The sequence below is a fragment of the Falco rusticolus genome, chromosome 10 (assembly GCF_015220075.1).
Source record: "Falco rusticolus isolate bFalRus1 chromosome 10, bFalRus1.pri, whole genome shotgun sequence".
NCBI classification, from domain to species: Eukaryota; Metazoa; Chordata; class Aves; order Falconiformes; family Falconidae; genus Falco; species Falco rusticolus.
This window is the reverse complement of record NC_051196.1, coordinates 21,984,125-22,012,007: the sequence shown is the minus strand read 5'-3', so window position 1 is coordinate 22,012,007 and position 27,883 is coordinate 21,984,125. Positions and strand designations below refer to the sequence as shown.

Genomic DNA, 27,883 nt, shown 5'->3' with positions numbered 1-27,883 from the left:
ATGCCTCTGCTTTCTGCACCCCCTCCCCCCACCCCGGGGCTTCAGGGGGTCTGTGGCTCGGGGATGTGCCCCCAGGGAGCATGAAGCTGGGGGGGAGCCTGTCCAGACCAGTATGGACTGGGGTGGGTGGCAGTGCTATGGGATGGGGGTCTCCCGTGGGCTGGTCCTGGTTCTCACCAGTGTGCTGCTGGGGGCTGTGGGTGGCCTGTCCCTCTCCCAGGCAGGGCTGTGTCCTCACAGCGTGTCTGGGGCCAGACAGATGGGGGAAGGTGGTTTGCATCCCAGTTTCTGCCGTGGGAAGGTGCAGCAGCACTGGGATGCATCTCCCCTGGGCAGGCACCTTGGTGGGACAATGACACAGCGGGGGCAGTGCTGGGTGCCAGGTGAGGGGTCGTTGTCTGCCTGGGCAGTAGTGAGGTTGCAGACTGGGCCTGCCCTTGCCCTTTTTCCCAGCAGGGCCGCCCACAGCATTCCCGTGTCCCTGTTGTGTCACAGCTGAGGCCGGGGTGCAGGTGGCTGCAGTGTGCGAGGCTGGCAGGGGACAGTCCCATAGCAGGGCCCTGAGGGAGCGTGGGTGCGAGCCCTGGGCTGCTGCTGCCCCTGTGGTTCCAGCTTGCCTTGGTGCAACTTTTTGGGAGAAGGAAATTGCATCAGGGGTTGTGCAACCCCACGGGCTGGGGTGCCCTGGGCTGCCCAGTGACTCACTAGTGCCTCAGGGACATGTTGCCTCCTGCAGCAGATGTGGATGGACCTTCCTATGGGCCTGGCAGGGTAAAATAGGGGTGTCTGAGGGGGCTTCTGCTACCCCAGCCATCACCTGGGCAGCAGGTCAGCTTGGGGCTGCTCTAGTGAGACCCTCCCTGTCCTCCAGGGCCCTGCAGCTGTGGGGGGTGTCTGGGGCTGGAAGGGGTTGACTGGCCATGGCTGCAGGTGTGTGCATGTGTGTGCCTCTGCATGAGCATTTGCGTGTGTTTGCATGTTCACAGGCTCCCCCAGTGTGTGTGTCTGTGCCTACTCGTGGCTCCCCAGCCCGGCAGATCTGCTGGCAGGAGGGTGAGCAGGGGCAGGTGACTCGGGGAACCAGGACGCTGCCTGGCCTGGCCAACTTTGTCCTGGCTATGACACAGCAGTGGGGGGACGTGGATGACCTGTCCATCAGCCCTGGTGTCCCGTCCATCATTGGATGGGTGCCCTCCACCAGCTCCCTGATGTCCCCTCCACGGGATTCCCACTATCATCCCCACTAGTGTCCACTCCATCGCTCCCCAGGTGTCCCCGGGTCCCCTCCATCGCCCCGGTGCTGCGGCAGCCCCCGCCTCCCTCCCGGTCCCGGCGCGCGGTGCTGCCGGGGCAGTGGGTCCCTCTCCCGGTGCCCGCCCGCACTGCACGGCCCGGGCCGCCCTCGAGGAGCCCGGAGGAACCCGGGGCTGGGAGAACCGGGGCCTGGGGGCTCTGCTCGGGCCGGGGGCGGTGTGGGGCGTGCTGGGGCTCTTCCCCGCGGCGCAGCAGTCGCATCCATGCCGTGCCCCGCGGTGCCATCCTTGCCTGTCACTTGCCAGCAGGTGTGGAAGCTCTGTCTGGAGCCGTGGGGAGGGGGGCTCCTTGCACCGACCTCCTGCCCAAGCCCCATATGCCCTTTGCTGAGCCCTCGTGATGCAGCCCCAGCCATCATCGCCCTCCCTGGGGTACAGGGACATGGCATGGCACTGCCACAGGACTGCTGGGACCGTTGGGACAGCCAGCAAGCAGGCGATGGGGCTGCGTGGAGCCGGCCCATGCCCGGGAGCAGGGCTGGCGGGGCTGAGCTGCCTGGCCGCGGGCTGGGATGCTGGGTGCTGTCACACCGGGATGTGCTGAAGAGCCCCAGGGAAGGCCCAGCCCTGTGGGCACCTGTGCCCCAACCGGTTCCCTCATTGTTTTCATGGGACCTGATTCATCCCGGAAGGGATTAGGGACCAAGGAACTGGGTGACGTTATGTTCCAACCAGCCTGGCCACCGCGGGATGGACATCAGCGTCAGAGCCGGACCCTGCAGCTTGCTGCCACGTACAGCCCTGGGGACATGGCAGAGCTGGGAGCTGTGGTGGGACCTGCGGTTCCCATGGCACAGGGCGCTACACCCGCGTGCCACGGTGAGTCTTGGTGCAGGGTGGGGGCACCTGGCGATAGAGGGGCCATGGGGGACGCAGGGCTCGGAGCCAGGCTCAGCGCTGGCCTTTAGGATGCTGCCAGGGGCTGTGGCCATCACTGTGGTGATGGTGGGTGGCACTGGGGGTCCCAGGCAAGTGGGCAGCTGCTCCTGAGGGGTCTGTAAGGTGCATTACACAGAGCTGTGGTCCCTCTGGTGAGGTCGGCCGTGGGTGCTACACTCCTCCATGGTGCTGGGATGGGGCCCTGGCCCCCACAGGGGGATCCCTGGGTCCCTAGGCTGGATCCAGGTGGGTGGCCGGACCCCTGGCAGCCATAGCCCATGGGACCCTCTGGCCGGAGGGGCTCACTGCTCCTGCCAGCAGCTGGTTTGGGAGCATGGGCAGATATTCCCCTGCGGCTGGGGCTTTTCACAAGGGACTGTAGTTCTGCTCTCGCTCTTACTGTCCTGACCTTCCCATCATGCGATGGCCCTGGGGGCTGCCACCATGTGTCGGCCACCCTGACCCCCAGTGAGGTTTGAGTGCCCCAATGCAGGGTCCCCAGAGCTCTTCCTGAAGTGGGAACAGCCACCGCTCCCCAGTGCAAGCAGGTCAAGCCCTGTCCCCCCAGGGCAGCCCCCCTGCCCTGGAACTGACTCGCTGCGTCCCCCCACTCCTTCATTGTCACCAGGCCCAGCCAGGTCTCTGTGGGTCCCCACATGCTGGCCACATGTCCCCATGGGGAGCCCTGGCTGGTGCCCCCAGCTCCTGCGCACCCCAGGGTGGGGGCTCAGCAGTGGCGCGGTGGGGGACCCTGCCTTCCTCCGCTCCCACGACACGGGCGCGAGTGGGGAACAACGGAGAAACCGGCTTCCCCTTTGAGTCATGTGTTGGGCAAGGCCGGGCTTTTGGTGGCCAGAGTGCCGCGGTGTCCCCTGCCCGTGCGCAGGAGTCTGATGTCACCCTCAGGTCCCTGTCCCTGATATAAGTCCTGGCCAGGCTGGTGCATGGGCATAGGGTCTCTGCGTCAGCCGGGCATCCCACAGCCATGTCCTCTGCTCCAGCCTTCAGGACCTGGCACCGTCCCCGAGGCACACCAGTTGTGGCATGGCTCTGCCTCCTGCTCCTGCTGTCCGCCTTCATGCCCGCCACCAGCACCAACCCTGGCATCAAGGCCCGGCTGACCCGGAGGGCGCTGGAGTTTGGTGGGTCTATGCCCCTGATCAGGCAAGGGGTTGGGGGGGACCAGTGGGACATCCCCAGGGATGATGCCCAGATCACTGAGTATGGGGGATGGAGGGGTTGTCCTGGGTCCAGCTGCTTGCTCCCCACAGCATCCCGGGTACCCCAGCCCCTTTCTTGATGTCATCCCCAAATCCCCTCTCTGCCCCAGGCTGGCAGTTTGGGCTGGAGATGCTCCAGTCATTGCTGCAGAAGGAGCACGAGCTGAATCTGAGGGGCAGCTATGACAGCCCGCTCCTAGGGACACTCACGTACACTGTGCCCCGGTAAGAGCCACTAGTGGCATCCGTGTTCTCATCCCCTTTCCCAACCATGTCCTGGGCACAGTGGCGAGCCCAGGCTGCCCATTTTGTGCAGGATCCACATCCATGAGCTGCAGATAAACGATTCCACCGTGGACTTTGTGGAGGATGTGGGGGTGAGGCTGAAGGTGCAGCATGCCCGCATCCAGCTCAGCGCTGACTGGGGAGCCCAGCTGGGCGCCATGTGAGTCCTCATCCTCATAGGGCACAGGGACGGGGACCTGGGTGGCTTCACTGTGCTCACCCACTCTGTCCTCAGCCAGGACAGGGGCTCCATCGAGCTCCGTATAGGTGACCTGGCCGCAGTGGTGGTGCTGGGTGTGAGCGCGGACAGCAGCGGCCGCCCCATGGTGTGGAACACCGGCTGTGATGCCCGCAGCACTGACCTGCACGTGGAATTCCACTGTGGACACAGGTGATGCTGAGACCCCTGCTCCCCTCCTGTCCCCACCACACGGGGACTCCCCAGTGCCCCCAGCTGGGGCGATGGGCTGGAGGAGGCTGGGATGCCGTGGGGTGATCTGAGGACTCTGCTCTGCCCTGCAGCTGGCTCTACAACCTGCTGGCACCGCTGCTCCAGAGACCCCTGCAGCAGGAGCTGAACAAGCGGGTGGGTGCTCATCCCCCGTGCCATGGGGTGTCGGTGTCCCCATGTGTCCCCCCCGGTGAGCTCAGTGAGTGGCTTGGGGACCCCCATCTGTGGGCTCACTGACTCCCTGCTCTGCTTCCAGCTCTGTGTCGAGCTTCACAGGGGCATCCGCAAGCTGGAGGCTGTCCTGAAGCACATGAGAGGTGGGTGAGGGGACCCTGGGGAGCGGGCGCAGGGCAGTAGGGTGCTGGGCACAGCGGTCTGGGGGTGTGTGGGGGGCTGGTGCCCAGCAGGGTCTGCAGGACCCCGCTGTGGGGCCAAACTCCTTCAGTCCCCATGTTAGCAGAGCTGGGGCTGTGGGAGGGGCTGGTGGTCTGACTCCCCCCAACTGCCCCTGTGTCCCTGCAGTGTCCACCCAGCTGGACTCCTTTGCCGCCATTGACCACTCCCTGCTGGGGCAGCCGGCCATCACCACAGAGCATGGGGACGTCGCCCTCAAGGTAACGCCATCCCGGGTGTCCCTAGGCTGGCACTGGGAACTGGGCGTGGGGGAGCAGGGCTGAGCCTCACGCCCATCCATCCATGGGTCTGTCTGTGCAGGGGGAGTTCTTCAGGGTGGGCAAATACCAGCCGAGACCCTCCTCAGCACTGCCTGTAGCGCTGCCCATGGCCCTGCCTGCGGTGCCTGAGCCCATGCTGCTGCTGGCCGTCACCGAATTTGTCGCCAACTCGGCCGCCTTCGTGTACTTCACAGCCGGGGCCCTGCGTAGGAACATCTCTAGTGACATGGTAGGGATGGCTCTGCCTGCGGCCACAGGGCAGAGCTGCCCCCACCAGTGTCCCACCAGGGTGTCCCCATGCCCGCCCATGCCTTGTGGCCCCAGCACCCTGACCTTTCTGCTGCCCTCCAGCTCCCGCGACGGTTCCCGCTCCAGCTGAAGACCAAAAGCATGGGAGTCTTCTCCCCACAGGTGGGTGCAGGTGGGATGGGACACAGGGAGAAGGGGATGTGGAGTAGGACAGGATGCAGGTGGGATGGGATATAGGATGGGTTGCAGGAGGGACAGAACATGGGATGGGTTGCAGGAGAGCTGGGACACAGGTGGGATGGGACATGCAATGGCACAGAGGTGGAACAGGATGCAAGAAGGAGAGGAGATGGGATGCAGGATTGGTGGGACATGAGATGGGATGTGGGCAGGATGGGGCGCAGGAGGGATGAGCTGCAGGAGAGATGGGACACAGGGTGTGAGCAAGACGGGCAGGTTGAGATACAGGATGGGGTGCAGTCAGGATGGGACACAGGCAAGACAGGACACGGGCAGGTGGAGCACAGGCAGGGCAGGACTCATTGCCCACCCTGCCTGCACCCAGCCCAGCACAGAGCAGTGATGGGGCACACGGGCCCCAGGGTGGTGGTGGTGACCAGCCAGGAGCCTGGGTGGGTGCCCGCGGTGCTGGCAGTGCCAATGTGGCTCTGTGCCAACCCAGCCCTGGTGCCCTCCAGCTGCAGGAGCGCTACCCAGACCAGCCCATGGAGCTGCACCTCTCGGCCCGCCGGCAGCCCCTGCTCTCCTGCCGCCCCGACGCTCTGCACGGGGCCCTCTTCGGCTCTGCTGAGGCCTTTGTGGTGCTGCCCAACGCCACCCGTGTCCCTGTTTTTCTGCTGAACATCGTGAGTGCTGGTGCTGCTGTGGCACGGGGAGCCGGAGCCTGGCCCCAAACGGCTTAGCCAGGGCTGACCTACTGGCACTCCTGCCTGAGGCCATGCTGGGTGATACTGGGCAATGCTGGGCGATACTGGGCAATGATGTTGCAATGCTGAGTGATACTGGGTGATGCTGGGTGATTTTGGGCAGTACTGGGCAGTGCTGGGTGATGCTGTTGAAGTACTGGGTGATACAGGGCGATACTGGGCAATGCTGCTGGGCGATGCTGGGCAACACTGTGGGGCAATGCCAAGTGATACTGGGAAATGCTGGGGTGATGCTCTGTGATACTGGAGTTATGCAGGTTGATGCTGGAGTGATACTGGGGTGATGCTGGGTTGCAGGCAGTGCCCTGGTCTTTCCAGCATCTCTTGTTGCTGCAGGATGCCAATGTGACAGGGAAGCCGACCATCACCGGGAACAGGCTCGGGGGCACCGTGAGCCTGACGGGGTGAGTCCCCAGTCCTGTGCTGGGTCCGGCCTCCCCTGGGACATTTGTGGGGAGCTCCTGTCATTCTCCACCTTTGGCCATCTGCCTTCCCTTGTCCTGTACCGCCTGCTTGGACCCCATCCTGCCCCTGGCTCTTGTCTATGCCTGCGGCCCTGGCACTGGTACCCCAGCTGGGTCCTCAGCTGGACCCATGCTGCCAGGTTCCCATCCCTGCCCTGGGAGGGGACAGTCCCCTGTCCCCGTGCCTGGCTCTCACACTGCTCTCATCCTCCAGGCTCAGCGTAGCACAGGTGACATCGCACGTGGGCCCAGTGGAGGTGAGCAGCCATGGCAGGGACATGATGGGACAGCTGAGGGGAGCCTTGGACATCACCCTGGGATCAGGGGTTAGGGAGGGTCCCGGGGGCGCTGTGGCTCCCGTGCGAGGCCAGCACTGCTGGGTGCTTGCACAGGCAGCGGGGCGCAGCTCTGGCAGGGGAGCTGAGCCCTGCCTGCACCGTGTCCCCTCTGCCTGTCCCGTGCCGGGCTCAGGGGGCTGCCTGTCCCACAGGTGAAGAAGCTGGAGACCCTGCTGAAGTTTGGGCTGTGGCTTTTTGGGGTGCCCTGGGCAAACAGTGAGTGCTGTCCCCATGCTGTCCCTATACCCCCCTCTGGCTGCCCTGGGGCCGCCCCCCTCATGACTCTGCTTTCCCCGCAGAGCGTCTCCGAGCCGGCGTCCCCCTGCCTGCCCCCCCCGGCCTCAGCCTGCTCAGCCCCCGGCTCTCGCTGCAGGAGGTAAGTGCTGCTGCCGCCTCCTCACCCCAGTGCCCCCCCCCCGTTCCCCATGTCCCCCCTCTCACCCCGACTCGCCGCAGGGCTTCGTGCTCCTCGCCACGGACCTACAGTATGAGCGGTGAGACCAGCTGCCCCGTGGGAACGCGCCAGCCTCCTGCAAGCCGTGTCCCTGTCACCGCTGCCATCCCACTGGCAGCCAGGGCAGAGCGGATGCCATCATGGCCCCGTGGCCAGCAGAGCCACCCGGCCGCGGGCCCCCCGCCCCCCGCTTGCTGGGGGTTCCTCGGCAGGGATTAAAGCTGGGAGCATGGCTCAGCCGGCTGTGGGGTTGTGGTGTCTCGGGGGGGCCCCGCAGCCAGGTCCCCCGTGTCCTCTGTGCTGGAACATTGCCATGTCCCCGCTGCGTGGGGCTCCAGCTATGCCTGGTGAGGGGTCCTGTCCCTTGGGGGTCCTGCAGCACCACCAGGTGCAGAGGGGTGGGGGGCTGGGGGCACAGGGTGGTGGGAGACTGGGGTCCTGGGGAGACCCATAGCCCTCACGCCCGTACTGGCCATGCAGATGCCCTCTGCCCGCCCTCCCCCAGCAGCTGCCGCAGCTCTACGGCAGCTTCCCCCGATGCCCACGGGATGGTGCTCGTGTCCGTGGCCTCCCACGGCCCCGCTCCGTCCCGCCGCCCCCTGCCCCGGCCGCCCCCCGCGCACCCCGGGGGGCCTGGGGAAGGCTGAGCCGCAAGTAGGGGTGTGGGTGCGGGGGCGAGTCGGTGTCCCCCACGCTTGGGGCATCCTGAACAAACCCCGGTGTTTGTGGGGCTGGGCCCACCCACATGGGGTTCAAACTGTGCCGAAATGAGCCCCCCCACCCCCGCAAAGCGAACGTGGTGCCGGGAGGGTTCCCCAGCTCCTCAGCTCAGCCCCGAGAATGTGGAGGGTTCCATGGGACCCAGCGAGGCACCCGCTGGGCTGTGGGGCTGCAAGGCCCTTGCCCTCCTCACCCCACCGTGGCTGTGGATGCCCCCCCGTGCCCAGGTCCCTGCTGGTGCTGAGCCCACGGCCCCATATCGGTGCCCCCAGCCCACCTAAGAGCCTGGCTTGGGCCCTCCGCCCCCACAGCCCCCTAACGAGGACACAGGAGGGGCGTTTGAGCCTGGCCCTGGTGAGTAGAGAATCACGGAATCCTTGGTCAGTTGGAAAAGATCTCCAGGATCATAGAAGGGATGGGCAGGGTTCCGCCCTGATGCTGCCCGTGATGGAGACAGGCAGCACCGTGCTCAAGCAGGCAGTGCCTGCCATGCCAACCCTGCCCAGCACCATCCCCACCCTGCCCAGCACCATCCCCTTGGGACAACAGCGACACCCAGCCCCCCCCCCCCCCCCCGCCCCATGTCTTAGAGACCCCAACCCTCCCCCAGGCTGGGAGAGGAGCCGCCCCCCTGATCCACCCCGCTGAGGGCAGCTCCTGCCCAAAGCCACCTGAATCCCCAAGACCCCCAGCGTTCGCAAAGACCACAGCACCAGCAGCAGCTCCAATGACGAGTTTATTAGTGGACTCACCTCCACCTGCAAACCGAAGCGTTCAACGGGCTAATGCTAATCCTCGCGCTCCCCATGTAGGATCCGCTCCCAGCGCCAACGGCACCGGGGTTGGATCCTACACGGGGAGCGTGAGTCCGTGCTCAGCGGCCAAGCGGGACCCCTTGGAGCCTCTGGTTCTCCGCCCTGCCTCCAACCCACCTTGGCCTCTGCAGGGAGCACGGCCCCACACATAAATACGGACAGACAAGATAACAAAAATAGCATTAAGAGTATTCACAAATGAATTAAAAACTACTCGGATATGTACAGCAGAGCGCGGGCGGTATGTACACAGACAAGCCCGCGTGGACAGCTGGGTCTGCCGGTGGTGGTCTCCGAAGGACGAGGGATTATTTTTGAAGCTAATTTCAGCTCAAAGCCCGGAGGTTCCCCTGCCCCGATGGCAGCAGGAGCAGCACGGGGTAGGGGGGGTGGGGGAAGCCAGGCACCTCTGCCACTGCATGCACCCGTCACAGCCACACCACCACAGCCACACCACGGGGACAGGGATCTGCCTGCGCTATGGGGACCGGCAGCAACCGGGGCAGTACAGGAGAGGCCAGTGGCTCCCGCTGACCCCTAAGAGGCTTCCCATGGCCGGGGTGGCTCTCAGCTGGTGCCAGCCCTCGTTCCCACCTCCCCTGGGCTTGCTCCCCCACTGGCCCCATGGATCGGTTGTGGTGGGGCTGCTCCCAGGGTTCTGGCCTTCCCCTGCTGCCACCCCCATGAAGAGCAGGAGCTTCGCTCCCCCCTGCCTCTTCCACACCCCCCCGGCTCTGTATTCCTGCACCTGCTGGGTGCCACAGCCCCAGCTCTCTGCAGAGGCCTTTGTGCTGGGATGGGGGCCAGGGAAAGCGCTCTCCCCCTCCTCACCTGCCTCCCTCCTTTGCCAGCCCGGAGGAGCAGGCATCGGGAGAGCTGTGCACTACACCACAGCAATCTACATTCAGAGGGAGGAGGAGGAAGAGGAGGAGGATCCCTTCCAAGGGGGCACAGCCCTGGGCCTGGCACACCATCCTCACCCAAGACCCGCCCCAGCTCCCAGCAGCAGATGTCTGGGGAGAAAGGGGCTGGGGGGCTGATGCAAGGGCAGAGCTTGTTGCCCCAGCCTCTGCCTCTTCCTCCCAGCTCCCTCCCCACCACAGGGACGAGCTCTGCCTGGGGGAAGCAGGGATGGGATAGGGATGCGGCAGGGAAGCTCCATCCCATTTGGCAGCCTACCTCTTCCCGGGGCCTGAGCATGCCGGAGACAGGGGCACGGAGCCTGGACCCTTGCTCTGGCTGGGGAACCTTATATTAGTGACACATCTACACACACGCACGCACTCACACATGCAAAAATAAGTCTGTTTATTCTCTTCAAAGTGATCTAAAGGACCCTGCAGGGCTGGGACACCTTCTAGCCAGTACTCCCCCCGGCTGCCTGGATCTCCCCAGTGCTAGGAGCTGTTGGCTGAAGTGCTGCATTGGTCTCAGCGCCTTTAAAACACAACGGAACGGTAAATAAGACGGGCTACAATAAAAGGAGCTGGCGGCACAAGGGAGAAAGCTCCGTGGAGCAGGGCGCTTGCCCAGGAGGTGGAGGGGCTGCCCCCCTGCGCCGGTGACGGTGCTCGGGAGCGGAGTGTAGTGGATGTGACAGTGAAGGCGCAGCCGTCCTGGCGATTGGGGGACTCGGCGGTGGGTCACTTGCGGCTCAGCAGGGATCCCAGCAGAAGCACTCCTGCCACCGTCGCCCCGGTCAGGAGCCATTTGTTGAAGGTCTCCTGGCCCTTCCTCACCTCGGCAGCAGCATTGTTCCCGTAGAGGTCCACAAACCGCTCCTGTGGGAAGAGAGGAGCAGTGAGCAGAGGGGTGGAGTGAAGCGCAGCGATCATCCCTGCTGCTTTCTGGGGTTCCTTCCTCCTCCCCGGGAAGGGGCAGGAAGGCTGCTGAGGTCCTGCTGGCAGGAAAGCGGTGGTGGGGACCAGGCGGATGACAGATGCCTTGTGCTTCCTTGCTCTGAATCACACACAGAGGGCAACGGGGAAAGCACAGGACCAGTCATGAGAGAAGTGGATGCCAGAAAGGATTTGCAAGGAGAACACCACGCGGGCAGGGCAGGAGATGCATCACGTGCTCTAGCCTCTCTAAAATTAGCATTGAAGTGTGATAGAAATCATTGCAGCAGGAAAACGCTGGGCTGTATTCCAGGGCCGAGGCCTGGGGGAGCAGCAGCAGGGTGGGTGCCCATGGCTGCGGCAGGAGGCCACACCATGCATGGCCCCACCACTTTTGTGTCCAAAGTGGAGCCTCCCACCTCCCTCTCCGCATTGTCGCATCCCGGCAAGACAAGCACTCCCATGTCCTGGCCATCGCGGGTTACTATGCGGCACGATCTGTGTTTCATGAATCCCTGTGGCAAAGGCAGACGCTCTGGGTCGCAAAACTCCTGCCTTCCCCTGGCTTCGAGAGAGCAGGCGAAGCACAGGGCCCGGCCAGGAATGCAGTCACTCCGGCCTGGCTCGTCCAAGCCGGCCGCCTCCAGTCCTTCATCTCCAGCAACAGCAAGAGTGGGGCAGATTTCAACAGAGCCACTGCGCAGCAGTTGGCCACTGCCCCTCTCCCTCTGAGGGAGGTGTGTGACAAGGCTGGGGACAGATGGCCATGGCCATGGGGCAGACAGGAGGGCAGGCAGAGACCACCAGAGCTGAACTGCTCCTGAAAACAGGCTCAGAGAGCATGCCTACCCCGGTCCACGCAGCAACCCCACGGCATGCCACCACCCTTCCTGCTCCCCTGGGTGCCCGGGGACCTCAGACCACCGCGAGGATAGTTGCTCAGGTCCTTGGGCCACCCACCCCACAGGGAAGGAGGGGGCCACGGGCAGTGTACATGAAGCAGGCAACTTCACACCGCAGGAGCTCCCAGGTTTATCAGGGCCGAGCAGAGGCACCGAGGCTAGAGGGAGCTGGAGCTGCAAGCTCCAGGATTGCCAGCAGCTCGGAGTGCTGGGCAGCTCGGCGTCAGCAGGGACTCAATGCTGTCACATCTTAAGCCCATCTTCCCGGCAAGGTCCCCTGTTCCCTGATAAGTGAACGCAGTTCCAGTAACCCGGCTGTCCTGGGAAAGCAGAGATAAGCCCAGCTGACGCTGTGCTTGTATCACGCCTTACCATGGCCTCCCTGGAGGCAGGGGCAGCATCCCTGCCTGCCTAGGTCTGGCAGCTCTGCCTGAAAGCTGCCTCCCACACCTGCCCACAGCCTCCAACAAGCTGCAACCGCTGCCACAGGACCTGTGGGTGTTTGGTGCCCAATCATGGCTGGGATCAAGAGGCTCTTTAGGCAGGTGCCTCTCCATCACTCATAGAAATGTCGTGCTGGCCCCCTGGCGCCCCCAAAACAGCTGCAGCGTGGTCACAGCTTGCAAGGTATGTCCTGACCTTGCCACATACACATGATCAAGCTCACATGCAGTTTTTCACCGCAAGGCGTGCAACAGATATTCACACACACAGCCACAGGCCTCCCCTCCACGGGGGATCAGGTACCACCCAGGTGAGCCTTTGTCCCACCAAAACTCTTATCTGCCTTCCACCAAACACCATCTTCAGCGTTTTGCAAATCCTCTGGCTGCCTTTCACACCCCTTGACTGTGAGGAGATAACAGCAGACCTGGGGGAAGCATGCTGGGACAACAGGGACTTTGCTAACTCACCCTGGGGCACGTCACTGCTGCCACCTCACTCAGAGTCCTCTTCAGGGATGTTACAACTGTCCCCGTGACTCCTGCCACCTACGCAGAGCAGCAGAAGGCAGCTCGCTTCCCACCAGGCCTGCCAGCTGGCGCAGGCTCTGTGGAGGTGTTGTATTGCATCCCAGCCCCGCAGGAACGGGCAGGATGGTGGCTCACACGCAGGTACCATCCAGGCAGAAAGGTGAGGGCTGCTGCCTGCTGCCAGCCCCTCTGCCCAGCCGCTCACCCAGGGTGATGGTCATGGGAACGGCCAGTGATGTGCTGCAGGAGAGGGATGGGAGGAGAATCCAGGCCCAAGGAGGGGATATTTTTAATTACGGCACAGGAAATCCCTCTGCTGATAGGTGGTGACAAGCAGTGGAGTGGTGACAGAGCACAGCAAGTGGCAGTAAACCAAGAGCAGGCTGGCGGGGATGGAGGGCTCTGGGCAACTGGGTCAGAAGGCACAGGCACATCCAAAACCACCAGCTGTGGAGTGCCTCCACCACCCCTACAACATCTCTCTGTACCAGGGCCCTCGCCCCTGGGGAAGGTCCTTCCCTCGGACACATGTCCCCACCACACACTCACAGCACCCAACGCTGCAGGAGCTCTCAGTGGGAGGAAGGATGCTGTGCCCTCGTGAGGTATTGCCCAGAAAAAGCCACTTTGCTTGGGGATTCAGTAAAGCCTGCTCCACCGAGAGCCCCATGCATCTCTGCAGGCTCCTCCTGACCCGCGGGAGAGGATGTCTCCACTGTCCCAAGGAAGGCTGCAGAGGCAGAAGGGGTTGTGCAGTCACTCAGCCTCTCCATAGGGCCAGCAGTGGGGCAGACCAGGAGAGGGCCCCCACATCCAGGGCAGGAGCTGGGGAGGGCTGGCAGCTGAGCCTCCCCGCGGCTGAGCCTCCCCGCTGCCTTCTCGAGCTTGGGGAAAGGCAGTTCCAAGAAGCATGTTTTGAAGCCCTTACTTCTAAGAAAAGGAAGTGTTTGCTGAACAAGAGATAAATAGCATTCGGTGAATGAAGAGCTATCGGGTGCTACAGACGGAGAGGAGCACGACAAGAGTCCTGTGCGGACAGGGAGGGGACACGAGCCCCTCTGTTCCCCTGTCCTTCCCCCGGGAACAGAGCAGCAGCTGCTGGAGACGCAGCTGGGGGCCGCAGGGGACTCGGGAGGAAAGCGCTTTGCACTTCCTTGGGGAAACCATCGCCAGAAGCTGCGATAGCTCAGCCCCTGCACAACTGCGATTCCAGATGTGTCCCCTGGGAATAGCAATCCCAGACCAGGGGGAGTGGGAAAACAGGCAGGAGCATCCTCCCTCCCCATCTTGGGGGTGGGATGAAGGTTAGGGAAAGGCAGCTTGCTCAGTTCCCACACAGCCCTGGGCCTCGGCCGCTCTGCACCTGAAGCCCAGCACTCCCAGTACCAATTCTGACCTCTCCGGCCTGGTGTTTGGGATCTGAGGCTTGCCCAGACACGTCCAGATATTTCTGGCCTCCCCCAGTCACCTTTATCTGAGAGGAAATATTTGGAATTCCTGAGTTGTTCACAAGGACTATGGTAGCAACAGCACGTCAATGTCTCAACAGCCCTCTCTGCATGCCCGTGGGCCTCTTCCACCCCAGAGAGGACAGGCTGTTCCACCACTGAACACCCGTCACATCCCCTTCCCCACCCCGGGTGACAGACACGTCCAAGAGGAGGATGCTCTTGGGGGCAGGCCATGAGGAAGCAGTGAGACATTATGCCTACGCAAAAGGCAATCCCGTGGCTTTGCCTCTCCTCCCCCAGTGCTGGGGAAGGACATGACTTTTTTTGGCTGGAGCCTAAACCAGCACTTGCTGGGGGAGGGCGGGGGGGCTTCCCTGCAGTTGAAGGTGCTGCTTGCAGGAGACGGAGGATCAGGAGGAGATCCAGACTCCACCAGTGTTCACCACCCCACAGAGCTGGGGCAGGGAGGTTCTGCAGTGCCAAAGGCTCCTGAGACACCTGCAGTGCTCCAAACTGCAACCCACCGCCAGGGACGGCTGCGGGGGCAGGGGGGGAGGAATGCAGCAGCCATTTAAACACTGCACAGTGACAATATGTGACACCGGGGTAGAGAGAAAAAGAGAAGTATGTCCGTCCCAAAGTGCTCTGTCTCGGACAGCAGAATAATCAAGCACAGTCTGGCTGAGACAGCATTCACATCCTGGCCTGGAAACGGGAAGGGGAAGACCCGAAGTTTCAGCCTCTTCCCACCCCCAGAGGTTCAGTGGGTTTCATTCATAGCCCTGCTGGAGCAGCTTCCCCGGACGAGCGGGAGGGGGATCAGTTGCTAGATCCCATTCAGATCGAGCGGGGCAGGCCGGGTTCCTCTTTCAAAATAAGACCCAACACTTGGGGAAAGAGGATTCAGTGACACTGGCCCATGAGGGCAGGTGAAGGAAGTAGATGCGGGCAGTGAATCCCCACCTGGTCTCTTGTTAGCCAGGGGCAGAGCAGGGAAGGGAGGGTTCTGGCTGCTGGGGAGGGCTGAGTCTGGGTGCTCAAAGCCTCCCTTGCACAGGGAGGTAAAGGGTATGGAAGTCATTGAGACACCAGCACAGAGCTCTGAAAATCAGCAGAGAAGAGCCAGGCTCTTCTGGGACTATTTACAGTGAACCAGTGGTACTTGTTGGAGTCTACGTGATGAAGTCAGACCTCCAGCAAGAACTATAGAGCTTCCCCACGGCCCAGATACCCAGCCAGCCTGTCTTCGTGACAGACACCCACAGCAACCAGCTCAGCATACACAAAAGCCTTTCCCACCCAAGGATCTTAATGTGTTTTATTAAAACTTAGTTGATTCTCCAAACCCTCCTGTGGGCTAAGTCAGCATTGTTCCCAGACAGATCCACAGAAGTGCGGAGAGGTTATGTGCTTTCCCTAGAGTTGCATAGAAGTCAGCAGCCTGAACCACAGCATCTGACTCCCAGTCCAGGCATTCTTGTCATGAGGCAATGTTTCACTTGAAAACAAGGCTGTTTCTGTTATACCTTTGCTGTAAGTACAGCTGTGTTACTGCTAAGAGGTCTAACGCCAATCGCTGGCCAGGAGTGGAGTCATCTGGATGACCTGACATTTGTTAATGAGATGCTGGGAACAGTTTTGTGCTGAGCAGCGAGACAAGCATGGAAACAAGAAAGGCAGCAGCTCAGCACAGACCACAACAAAGCCCTGCATCGACAGCAACCTGCTCCCAGAGCCCCTTTGGGCTGCCAGCTCACTGCATGGGACTGGCATATGCGAACCTGGAACTGAAGCACAGTGGGAAAAAGGCAGCTGAGATCCCTCAGAAAAGAAGAAAATGTAGGTATCCCCAAAGGCTGCACTAGGATCCTGTAAACACAGCTTGGTGGGTCTTTACGCACTATGGAAGTGGAAGAGACATCCTGGAGGTTTTCCCTCCAACCTGCTCCCCCAGACATCGCATCCATGTGTGGCCCCCACCACCCCCAGCCCTGTCAGAATCCCAGGCCCGAAAGCAGGGCAGCACGGACACCGAGCATGCCTGCACCAGTCACACACCACTGCCTGCAACATTGGGACTGGAGGCCAACGTGAGCACCCAACTCGGGAGCATGCCAAGGAAACCTGCCACCCAAGGCAGAGCTTGGAGCTTCTCCGGATCCCGTTTCACTTCGCTGGTCCCTGTCAGCCACCCTAGGCAGGCTCGGAATGGGGTGGGAAGGGCTCAGGGGACACGGGGAGGCGAAGGGGCTCTGGGGACAGCACACTCGCAGGTGCAAATACTCCAGACCCCGCTCTAACTGTTATGCAAATGGTGACCTTCAGGGAAGCAGCTGCTGATCTCCATGACAATGGCCGGGAATGCCACCCACTCCACTGCCTCTACGGCATCTCCCGCCCTGGGAACAGGCACTTGGGTGCTGTCGGCACTGTGGTGCTGCCCTTGCCCAAGCTCCAGGGCTCTGCATTCAGAGGAATCTGTGACTCTGAGGGATGCAGCCATAAGCTCAAAAGGGTTAATTAAATAAGCACATCCCTGCCTCTCTCTCCTCCGGGCTGGCCTAGGCACAGACCAAGCCAAGAAGCAGTGGGGTGCAGCCTGCAGTCCCCATAGGGAGGCTGTCCTTGGGGCCGAAGCCTGAAGCCCAACACACCTGCAGGGCTTCAGCCCAGTTGAGGGCCAGAGCCAGACCTTTTCTAACCAGAAACAAACCCTCACTAGCACATTCCAGCCCTAATCCTCACCGCGGCAGCCTCCTGTCAAACTGGTTTCATCACCATCTCCAGGGAACCTGCAATAACCCCACACCATTCAGTACGATTTCAGCATTTTCCAAATACATGAAAGGGGCTATGGTGACAGCTGTAACCCCCATCCCTGCCCCGGGAGACTGCTGTGCACAGCACGAGATGGAGAGCAGGGAATTGCGCTCTTCGCTCCAGAAATGTGCTGAAACATCCATCTGTATTAAAGCTGGAGACTGTGCGAATGACTAATCCACTTGCATCCATCTTTCATCAGCGTTTCTCCCAGAACGAACCGGGCTGAGGGCTCCCAAAGGTGCTGAAGGCCCGGCCAGCACCGGGCGTGCTCAGCAGTGGGACGGCTGGCAGGCGACAAGGCTCTGGTACAAAGGCACAGCGAAGAACACATTGGCTGAGCCGGATCCACTCAAGAGATTAGCACCTGCTGGGAATGGGATTGTTTTCCAAAGGGCATTAAGTGGAATAGTCCGAGGAAAGACGGTCTCTCTGATGCTTCTCCCCACCGGACAGATGGTGTCTGAGCCCCAGCAGGCAGAGCAGCCTGCCTGCCTTTGTGTGAGGGGCACGCTCGGGGGGGCAGGGGAAGGCTCCTGCTTTAATTTCATGGTTATCTGCTGCCCGTGGTGCTGGGAGCCCGAGTGCCACAGCCAGCTTGCTGCACCAGACAAGCATCTCGACAGGGTCACCTGCACCCAGGGAACGAAGCTCAGTTTTCACCTTGTCGTTGCTCTTCCCAGACGTCACAGCTCCTGTGCAATCATGCCCTTGTGTAACTGTGGGGAAACCTGCGCCGAGGGGACGTGCCTTGCTCACGTGTGCCCAGCTGCGGAGCCACGTTCCCTCCTATCCAAGGGCTGAGTCGTGCAATGCCGACAGCTCTCCCCAGCCCTCAGCTGCACCACAGCCCCTACCCCAAACCCACCCTGCAGGGAACAGCAGCATTACCAGAGCATGAGGGAGTGAGGCTGGGTGCACGGATGGTTCCTGGGGAGACGGGTCCCAGGGAAGAGCCGCCTGGTTCTCCCACCTCAAGCCACTCATCCTCCAGCATCCCGGAGGAGCACTGGCCAAGCCTCACCACTTCCCACTTCAGCCCCAGAACTCCACAAGGCTGCTGTAATTCTTACAAGCCACTTGAATGAAAAAGGGGAAAGGGTGGAGGTACAGGAAGAGGAGGAAGATGTGCTCATTCTGTTTTCACTTCCTGTTAGTCCACATGAAATATCAAATGATTCAGGCCGCAAAGTCCTTTTTAGCAAAATCCTTGCTGACTTGAGGGCAGGAAGCAGAGTAGGCAGCTGATGTAGCAAATGTGGGAGAGAATGGTGCAGCACGAGAAGGAGACTTTGTGCTCTGCCCTGGGCTCCTCCATACGTGTTGTTGCATGAAATAATCACTGGCTGGTGCACTGGAAGCTTTTAAATGAGGTCAGTTGCTCTAATAAAAGATATTAGCTCCAGCAAGTTTAATACACTGGTGAGCCATACCATAACAGGATGGAAGCACTTGCAACACTGCTGTGAAGGCTGATTTACAGGTAGCAACACCTCATTTTCTCCATACATAAGTCATATGTCACCCAGACACTACCCAGGGCCACACACACGCCCAACTCCCACATTCCAGCCCAAACCCTGAGCCAGCTCACTACAATTTACACACACAGAGTAATGTCTCGTACTGCCACCAGCCGTGCTCCCTACACAATGCTTGTAGCGTCCCCAGCTTCAATGAAGGCAGAAAACAGACAGATGTGCAAACGGGACTAGCATAATTTGGAGAACTAATGAAGCTGAGAGCTGTCCTGCTCCACCTGAGCGTGGTGCTAGCTGTATTCAAACCACGCCAGGTCCGTGCCAGCCTCAGCCTCTTCTCTGAGCTTCCCAAAGAGCCCTTCACCCTCCAGCAGAGAAGAAAACCCTTCTATACTCCTTTGGGAAGCAGCCAGCTCCAGCAGCTTGCTCCCCTCAGGCGTACAGGCCTACCCCCAAAAGACAGGTCCCTGCACAGCTCCGCCCGTTGGCCCCTCGCACACCTCCCGGCATGAGCAGCTCCTGCTCCTGCTCCAAGCCCTGCCTGCTGCTAAGCTGTCACGTTTTGGAGTATTTGATTTCAGTCTTAAGAGCACCTGGCTGGCAGCAGTACTGGCAGGGAGAACCTGCCTGCTCTTTGTTCTTGGCCAGGTGGAGCACGGAGCAGAGGACACCTGCCTCGGTTTCCCCCCATGCTCAGGGCTGCGAGCTGGGAGCTCCAGGTCCATCCTAGATCAGGAGCAGGGGCAGAAAGGCTGAGCCCAGCCTTGCTCCCACTGGAGGCTTCTCATCTCCAGGGCCCATCTCCCTGGGCAGGATACTGGTGCCAGAAGCTAGCTACTAATTGGATCTACTTAAATCAGAAGCTATGTCTGCAGACACAGCTGAAACACAAGCTTGAGCAGGAAGGAGGATAATGCAATAAATTCAAGCAGCTCTCCCCAAGGGAATTGCACAGACCCCTGAAACTTCCCTCCTCACAGATACAGCCCATTACCCTTCCTTGGGCACGCTGTGTAAATGCAGGGGCAAGCAGTGGTTGAGAGAGTTACCAGCCCAAAACCTCCTGAAACACCACGCTCACCCTGCTCCCAGTAGCAAAGGGAAGGCAGACCGGTTACAGCACAATGTTCAAACGGTCCCCATGGCCACGGGAGCCTCTCTGGTTAATGCTCCGAATCCCGCTCCTCCTTCCCTCGCTACCCTGGAGGCAGGCAGCAGTGCTGAGTGCACTGGGTTTCCCATTAAAGAGATCCTGAGAGACAGCACTGGGCTGGTACACGTGAGCACGTGTCCGAGAGAAGACACGGGCGGCTGGAGAGATGCTAGCTGCACGAAGGAGCTGCAGCGGGCGTTCCCGCCTGCAGGCAGTCCTTCCCAGCACTGCTCAACCCTCAGATTCTTTTGCTAACTAAATTAAACATGAGGATAAAATAAGCAAAATACCTAAAAATAAAAAATAAACCGAGCATTTCTATAGCACAACTAGGTCACAGCTCCCCAGCATGCAAGTCGTGGCAGCCACGGCTCAGCCCCTCGAGCCTCCTGGGTTCAAAACTGACATCTCTCTTAAAAGGCTGCCTCCCGAAACCCACACCTGCTCCCCGGTAAGCCCAGCTGGAGCCATCTGCTAACGGCTCTGCCTCTCAGCAGTCCTCTGCACCCTCGCTCTGCTGGGCTGTTCTGCTTCCGTGGCAAAGAGTAACCCTTCTCCCCACCTGAACGTGGCCAGGGCCAACCCACACCCTGAAGCTGTGCCGGTGCACCCACGGGCACACTGCTTTTGGGTGCCTCCAGAAAGCACATCCCCTAACTTAATCCCTTGGCATTCCAAGGACAATCAGGAGCAGGACTTCAGAGAGATCTGGCACCAAACACCCCTCTGCACATCCTTCCAGGTGAACAGCAGGGAGGAGGAACAGTTTCCCTGTTCAAGGCCAGGGCAGCAAACCAAGGAGAGCCCTGGCACAGAGGCACACCGCTTCCCTTTCATGCCTCCATTATCTACGTTAATCTTTAGTTGCTCAGAACAACAACATTTTAAGGGTAACATCCCTCTTGGGAGGGAGGAGGAGAACATCGCTGCTTTCCTGCCACCCAAAGGCAGAGCCACCCTGCAGAGCTTACCTTCACACTGAATCAGACAGCGGGTAGGTCAACATCCCAACTGCTATGGGGGTCACCAAAGGGGAGAGAGCAGCTGCCCCCATTAATCCCTCGCCTCCTGGTTCAGCAAGTCTGCAACACTCCCACAACTGATATCCAACCCTTCCCCCAGCTCCTTCTGGGAATACTCTGGCTTTACAGCTAGTGAGGAAAGAGCTGCTAGAGAAATACGCCTTGTAACGTCAAGATGGGACTGTGCTTACAGCCATCAGCAGCTTGGTAAAAATCAAAGGAGAGAAGCCTAAGCAAAGGCCTCAAAGCATCGCCCCGCCGTTCAGCCTGTATGCGGTGTAGGCCACAGGTGTATTGCTGCTCCTGGGGGTACACCACATACACAGATTGTACAGGAGCTCCACAGAAATCAGGTGCAGCACCCCAGAGGCGTACAGAAAACGGCATCTTCCACAGGGGAAAAGAGAGCATGGTGCTCCCTCCCATCTCTTCTGCTGCAGTGGGACACCCCATTACTGCTGAAATGGGGAGGGACCCCGGGCAGTGTGCAGGGGGACCTAGTTTGGGTTTCAGAGGAACAGCAGGATGATCAGGAAGACTGACATTACCTAGAAGAGTTGTGAACACAGAGCAGCAAGAAAACACTTTTTAAATTATTTCACAGGTCTTTTTTCTAAATAGCACTCGATTCTTCGGATTAAAGAACCTCAGAGTGCTTTACAAATCTGAGTTCCCAGTGGCTCCCCTGGGAGGGCAGGAAACGCTATCCCTTTTGCTGAAAGACCACGGGGTTAAGTGGGCTGCTCTCAGCCACAGCCAGCCATGGGCAGGACCTCTGCCTTCCAGGCGCCTGCTCTAATCACAGATCTAAGGAACGTAACCAAACTGCACCGTGTACCGAGAGGCAGCGAGGAAAACAGGCAGGGCCCCAAAGAAGGAGAACCGAGTAAAAGGGGCGAAGAGCAAAGCTCTAAAAACTCGCCTCTGCATCGTTCTGGGTCTAGCGGCAGGAATGCTGCTGCGGGCCGGGCAGGAAGCTGCAGTGGAAGTCATTCCAATGGCATTTCCTGGAGAGCACTGCAGAAAAGCCTCCCAGGTTGCAGGCAGGGCGAGAAGCTGTCAGGGATCTGCACCATGAGCCCGATCTCCAGCTGCCAGCAGGGATACAGCTACCTGGGACGGCCGTGCCAGGCAGGACAGCCTGAGCCAAGGCCCTGCCGGCAGTGACCGGCAGTTCCCATAGTTGGAGAGGAACGTCCAGGACTGTGAAGGGACACAAGGGGACTCAGCTAGCAGGAGAGTATTTTTTCCATCCCAAGCAGGTGATGACAATGGGGGCAAGTGATCCAGATTGTAAAATAATTACAGAGGACAGAGTGGAAAGCTGTAGCCCAGCTAAGCTTTGCAGACCACTCGTTGGGATTCATCTCTAAGACAGCAAATCGCAGCCTTGGCTATCCACAGCCACCCCCTACAGCCAGCTCTGCTGCGTGTTGGCCAGCAAGCGAAACTGATGGCTGTGATCTCAGACGGGATTAGCAGCACCAGGGCATCCCTGAAACCCCACATGTTAATGCTCAGAATGGCAGAGCTTGGGCAAACAGTGCTCACCCCAGAGGGAGCTGCGTTCCCCAAACAGCACAACACGCATCTGCGCCTCTTCTATGCGCGCCATGCGCACCTCGCATGGTGCTCCTCTCCACGTCTCAGGGTACAACAGCAGCAGAACTCTAACTTGCTCTTACCTCACGCTGCCCAAAAAGCTTGGACCCAGAAGGTCTGAGGATCCTGGGGCACCCGGGATCAGCTAGATAATGTGGTAGTCACAGTGAAGGCTTGTGTGGGACAGCTGGGCAACGGCACAAGGCTAGAAAGCATTTCAGAAGAGCTGAGAAGTGAAGTCTAGCTCTCAACCTGAAACCATTGAGAAGGTTGGAGCAAGAGCACACTACAAAATCCCAGCTGCACTCTGTCATATGACACAGGCTGTCTCATTTCCTATCATTTAGGAAAAAAATCACAAAGATAGAAAATGAGTTTGTTATATTGACATCTTCTAAGGGTTTTCCCCAAACAGAACCACAAGCTTCCAGTCCACTGCAGAGTGACACAACATGTACGTGTCGGCACACCAAGCCCTGCGCAGCCAGGGCTGCCTGAGAGCCCCAGGATGCACAGAGCCAACACGGGAAGCAGTCCATCCTCCTTCAGCCCAGCCCAGCGTGTCAGGATTCAGATGTCACAGACTGGTGACCAAGATGCTGTTTGCATCAGTCCTGGCCTGACAGAGCCCTTTCATGCTGGTCCCCACCATATGCCCTGCAAATGGGAAACCTCTTGCCTCTATGTCCACAGATCTGCTTCCAAGCCCACACAGAACACCCTCTTTATATCCCACTCCGAACATAGATTTAGCCTCAAAGGAAAAGCTGACATCCACTGAAGGGTCACAGCCAGGCAGGAACTACTGTTCACTTTCCTTTCTCAGATTAAGCACGGTCAATACATCTCTGCCTGGCAGGCTCTCTCCCACTCACCCCACACTTCCCCCTCCAGCATTCCCACTCACCAAATTTCTCACCCTATGACTCCCAGTCCCCACTGGGATCACTGTTTGAATTTCACAGCTAGTGGAATCTGGTCCCAGACAAAGCAACTGCCCCAGAAAAGCCGTCTCTTTGGTTTTGATGGCTCACTGAGGCAGCAGCTCTCTTCTGGCTGGTTATTAAATGCACCCCTCGGGTTGTTCTTGTTTGCTTGTTTTCCGAGTGCCAGATTGCAGAGAGGAGGGCAAACCAAGGCTGAGCCAGTAAACGTGGCAAAACACACCCACATTAATGTTGCGTAGCAAGATTTACGATTTCTCCCTCACCTCAAAAAATGGTTTTCTCAAGAAAACTGCTACAGCCCAGCACACAGCAGCCTTAGCAGGCCTCTCCAAAGGCAACCTGCACCCCATGGCCATCCTATGCTTGCCTTTGTTCCACTGGTGGGAAATGAAACAGAGCTTCCTACGCAACCATGCTGCACGACACTTGTGATGGAGCCACGCTCCTTCCCTCTTTCAGAGGGGCTTTCCAGGAAGAGAAGTGCTGCAGTGCTCCAAACACACACCACCTGCCAAGCAGGCCTGCCAGAACTTGCATCCCTCTCACCGGGACCCGCCTGCTGCACCTCTCAGGAGAGCTTTGTTTGCATGGGACAGGCTCTAACAGCTCAGATGCACCAAACAGGCTCCCCATGCAAACAGGGTGGCAGGAGAGGGACTGCTCCACAACAGCAAGTGCAGGGTGGCATTCTTCTTGCAGGGAGAGCTGGCAGCAGGCCAGCAGCTTTCTCCCCGCAGCTGGAGTCGCGCGAGAGCGAAGCAAAGCATCCGCACACCCCATGCACAAGGCACTTAGGAGCTCTTATGGCCCCTGTGCTGCTGCTGCGCTGCACCGGCTGCCCCCCCCCCGAGAAGGGACACGGTGAACCCTGAGTACGGAGGAAAGTTACAGCTGAGATGTCAAACAACCACTGGTTGGGGTTTGCAACAGGCGCCAGCAGCCACATTGCCCAACCCCCCCCCCTTTTTTTTTGGTGACTGGTGGGGTGAATCCCCCCACTATGGCCTTTACCACCCTTGCCTGGGTCCCCTTCAGCTACTGGCGCAGTCTGAGCAGTGAAATTAGAAGCTGGGTTCAAGGTTAGAAGAGGAGGGGCAAGGCTGCTCCCCTGGGTGGGAAACATGGCTAACGGTGATCTTCAAAGCAAGAGCTGGTGGGTGGGCCAGATAGAGACAAGTCCTGACCCTTCCACAATCTGTTGAACAAATATTTGCTCCAAACAATTAATTTACAGGCAGACACAAAAAAATTGAAGAGTCTGAATCGTGATGGGTGGGGGTGGGGAATAGGGAGGCGGTATTTCATTCCCCACAAGCAGGGACCAGTGATTTTCCACCAGTGATTTAATCTAAATCCCCCAGAGAGTTCATTTACAAAAAATCAGATTGCATTATCGCCTAGGTCTCCAGGATACAGCCCAATCCGTCACTAACAGCAACAGCCACACTAGCTTGGAAACCTCAATTTGATCACTCAATTCCAAGACTAAGCTGTGGCTTTAAAAGCCAAAGCCAGAGGGAGGGGGAAGGAACTCAGCATTTGGCCAGGGTTATCTGCAGGATGAGAGGGCTAATGGGCCAGATACATCCTGATGAAATGGCCAGCAGATCCTGGGCTATTAATCGAAACCAAGCTCCTCTGCCTGAGCAGCCCCACCCAGGCAGTGCCCCAGGGCAGCCGCATTCCTGGAATTCCTGCACCCTGGGTGAACCCGTTCCCTTCTCCTGGGTGCAGTGGCTCCCCCTCTTCTCTGGGGTCCCCAGCACTGCAGGGCTAGCACGAGGAGCTGGGGAGCTCTGCAGGGCTCCTGTGCCTCTCCTGTCAGGAGGGTGCAGAGCACAGCGCTGGGCTGAAAGATTCTCACCCCCTCCTCGCAACGCAGGGGTTTGCTGATGGACTAGGATATGAAGAGGGCCAAAAGGCCTTAGCTCACCAGCAAGGCAGTTCCCCACCGTTTAGTTGCTAACGTCTGACAGCATGAACTCTTTCCAGTGGGCACCAGTAAAGGTTACACCAGCAGGGAATCACTAAGATGCAGAAGCAAAAAGAAAACTCAGACATCTGTAGGTCATATACCTCCCACTGGCAGTCCCAGGCAGCACCGCAGAGCTGGACCCGGCATTTCAGGAATGCTTCCTGAAGAAATGCTTATTCATGTTAATACCTCACCACTGAAAGCTTACAGGGTTTGCTGCTGGGGCAGCTGGGAGCACTGCTCCCTGCCAAGCAAGAGGCAGCTGCAGGTTTAGCAGCTCCCCAGCACACTGAGGTTGCCCCCACCTCAACCTTGGCTCCCACTGCACCAGCTCAGGCAGCCCCAGCAGCTCCCCCCGCCCCACCCCCCCCCCGCCAAGATCTGCTGTGGGATTCACTTCACCATGAGCACAGCAGAAAGCAAAGTCCTGTCTCCAGAATGAAGAAGTAGCTGTTACCCTGGCAGACCACAGGCCAGCCCAACAGAGCACTGCACGCTTGGAGAGGAGGAAGCTCCACTCCCTGCTGTTAAATGACACCAGGAACATGCCTGAGAGCAAGGGCTCCCGGTTGAAGAACAAGCTTGGATGACATTACATTTCCAAAGGCTGTCGGAAAACACATCTTTTATGTAACATCCAGGGAGAAGAAATGGGGTGGAGAAGAACACATCTGAGCATAAACTGGTTGTGTCATTGTGGAGGACTGACCCTCTTGGGACAGAGCGTTTAAGAGCACAGAAGGGAAGGCCATGCGCTCCTTTATCTCCCTGCAAAGTCTAGGACATATGCTAGCATAAACATTGCAGGAAGCTGTGCTCTGATTTGACTGGCAACACTGTCAGCCTGGAGCTAGGAAGGATACGGGTAGCCATCCCCACCACAGAGAGGAGTTCTTACCCATCCGCCATTCTCCTGGATCCAGGGATCTAGGTGGTCGGTCAAGTACGTGGTCATCCAAGCTACAATGCGTCCCACCAATACCCGCATCTCCTTGTCAACGCTCTCCACACACAAGGCTCCTCCGAAGGAGAAGAAAGCCACGATGCGACCCCAGTTCACTCCATCGCGGAAGAGTTCATTCACTACTTGCTCAAAGCTCTGATACGCTGTGCCGGGGGTGATGTGGAGCTGGGAAGTGAGGTCGCTGAAAGCCTGCCGGTACCTCAACTCAAACTCATCCCCTGCCTCCCTCAGCGCCTGCCTCACATCGGCTGCTTGAACGATTTCATGGACTTCGAGGCTGCTCCGGTGCACGGCAGCTCCATTCACTACGTGGCTGGCGGGCGGGTGCCAAGAGGGGCTCCCATTGAGGACGCCGTCCATCTCGGCCTCCTCTGCTGCAAAGTCAGTCCTGTTCTCATCCTCCTCCTCCAGCTGACTCCAGCTGTACCCCTTCTGCGAGAGCTTGTAGGAAACAAAGTCAATCACTAACTCCCGGTTACTGCTGGACATTTTCACACCTGGGACGCTCTCAATGAGTCCATGGTCCGGAGGCACAAGCAGATCAGCACTTAGCAGGTCCCAACTCCACTCTTCTTCAGGACCAATGGAAACATCTGACCTTTGCACAGACAAACACCAGAGAAGGAGAAAGGAAAAGAAACGGTTAACGCCACAGCTCCTAGTTAATACACCCAAAGCCTTAGGCTGAGATCATCCCGCAGCTTTATGCTGAGACTCGGGACCACCGGATTGAAGCCGCACAGCGAACCGACCGTAACACCCCCTCCCGGGAAGCCAACGGCGAGCCCCAGGGGGCCCCCAGGCTCGCTCCGAGCAGCCCCTGGTCCCCAGCCCCGGGGTCTCACCAGGCGCAGGCACCGCCTGGCAGGCGGCTGCGGGCCGGGCCGGGGCGGAGGCGGCTCCCGTTCTGCTGGAGCTGCAGGCCGGCCCGGCCGCGCTCCGCCAGTCCCGGAGTGCCGCGGAGGCGGAGGCAGCACCGCCCCCGCCCGCCCCGGCCCCGCCCGTTAAAGGGCCCGGCTCCCCCCGCCCCCCTCCGCCGGCGTTGCCCAACGGCGGCCGGCGGAAGCGGTCAGGCGGCGTTGCCCAAGGGTCACGGCTGCTCCGTGCGGGGTCCGGTTTGACGGTAACCGCAGGGCAGCCCCCTAGCCCCGGGGGTTAGCCGTGCCCAGCCCGGTCCCCCGGAGCCCCTCGCTCCCCGGTGCACGGAGGGCAGCCGAGCGGATAAAAGGCTGCAAACCGGCCAGCGCTCCCCACCGGGGCCGAGCTCTCCGGGCACCGCCCGCCCGGGGCTGCCGCCGCCCGGCCGGCCGGCCCTGCGTTCTTACGGGAGCGAGCCTTGGCGAGCCGGTGCCGCCGTGGGGCCGGGCCGGTGGCACGCCGGGCCGCGGGAGGGCCGCAGGGGGCGGCCTGCCCCCCGGCCACCGCACCGCCCCTCGCGGCCACCGTACCCCGCGGGGCGGAGCGGCCAGCACGGGGCCCGCGCACGAGGGCCACACGGCGCCCGCGAGGACGGCGCCCACCCCTCACTCGCCAGCCAATCGCCCGGCGGGAGAGCCCGGAGGGGCGGAGCCCGGGAGCTGCCTCTCCCATTGGTTGAGCCGCGCGTCGCTCACGGCCTAGCCCCACTCCGCCCCTCACCTCAGCGACCGATGGAGGGTCCGGGTCTTTCCCGCCCCTGCCCCGCGGGCCCGGCTGGCAGCGACGCCGGGGGTCGCCGGGAGCCCCGCCGGGCCTCGGCCCGCTCAGCAGTGCCCGGGCTCCTTCCGCATCGCCCGCCGAGCGGCCGCCGTGCTCCTGGGCCGCGCCGGGGGGGTGCGGTAGGGTGGGAGGGGGCAGGAGGGGGCGGTGCGCATGCGCACGGCAGCGCGAGGCTGGGCGGGGAGCGGCGCGCGTGCGCGGGGTGGTCTGGGCGGGAGCGCTTGTTGGCCGGAGAGGGAGGGGAGGG

General features: G+C 60.3%; 2 protein-coding genes across 11 annotated transcripts; one reads left to right on the top strand and one right to left on the bottom strand.

The window, feature by feature from the left end:
• The first annotated feature begins 101 nt into the window (after positions 1–101).
• On the top strand, positions 102–7,431 carry LOC119155153 (bactericidal permeability-increasing protein-like). 3 transcript variants are annotated; one of them, XM_037403417.1, is made up of 17 exons: positions 102–1,053; positions 1,989–2,132; positions 3,194–3,334; positions 3,523–3,637; positions 3,729–3,857; positions 3,933–4,088; positions 4,220–4,283; positions 4,405–4,465; positions 4,671–4,762; positions 4,863–5,051; positions 5,174–5,233; positions 5,770–5,937; positions 6,355–6,422; positions 6,697–6,739; positions 6,973–7,036; positions 7,120–7,196; positions 7,277–7,431. In XM_037403417.1, the coding sequence occupies exons 1-17, from the start codon at positions 921–923 to the stop codon at positions 7,316–7,318; spliced, it is 1,746 nt and encodes a 581-aa protein (XP_037259314.1). In that variant the 5' UTR covers positions 102–920; the 3' UTR covers positions 7,319–7,431. The 3 variants fall into 3 exon arrangements, with proteins under 3 accessions (XP_037259314.1, XP_037259315.1, XP_037259316.1); XM_037403418.1 differs by lacking the exon at positions 102–1,053 and having other exon boundaries at positions 1,954–2,132; XM_037403419.1 differs by lacking the exons at positions 102–1,053; positions 1,989–2,132 and having other exon boundaries at positions 3,178–3,334.
• A 1,286-nt stretch (positions 7,432–8,717) lies between these two features.
• BCL2L1 (BCL2 like 1) lies at positions 8,718–27,826 on the bottom strand. 8 transcript variants are annotated; one of them, XM_037403457.1, is made up of 3 exons: positions 27,577–27,826; positions 25,873–26,536; positions 8,718–10,590 (listed from the first exon to the last, which is right to left on the bottom strand). In XM_037403457.1, the coding sequence occupies exons 2-3, from the start codon at positions 26,425–26,427 to the stop codon at positions 10,453–10,455; spliced, it is 693 nt and encodes a 230-aa protein (XP_037259354.1). In that variant the 5' UTR covers positions 26,428–26,536; positions 27,577–27,826; the 3' UTR covers positions 8,718–10,452. The 8 variants fall into 8 exon arrangements, 7 of the variants coding, with proteins under 7 accessions (XP_037259354.1, XP_037259357.1, XP_037259356.1 ...); XM_037403460.1 differs by having other exon boundaries at positions 25,873–26,531; positions 27,577–27,694; XM_037403459.1 differs by lacking the exon at positions 27,577–27,826 and adding an exon at positions 27,264–27,365.
• Positions 27,827–27,883: the final 57 nt, after the last annotated feature.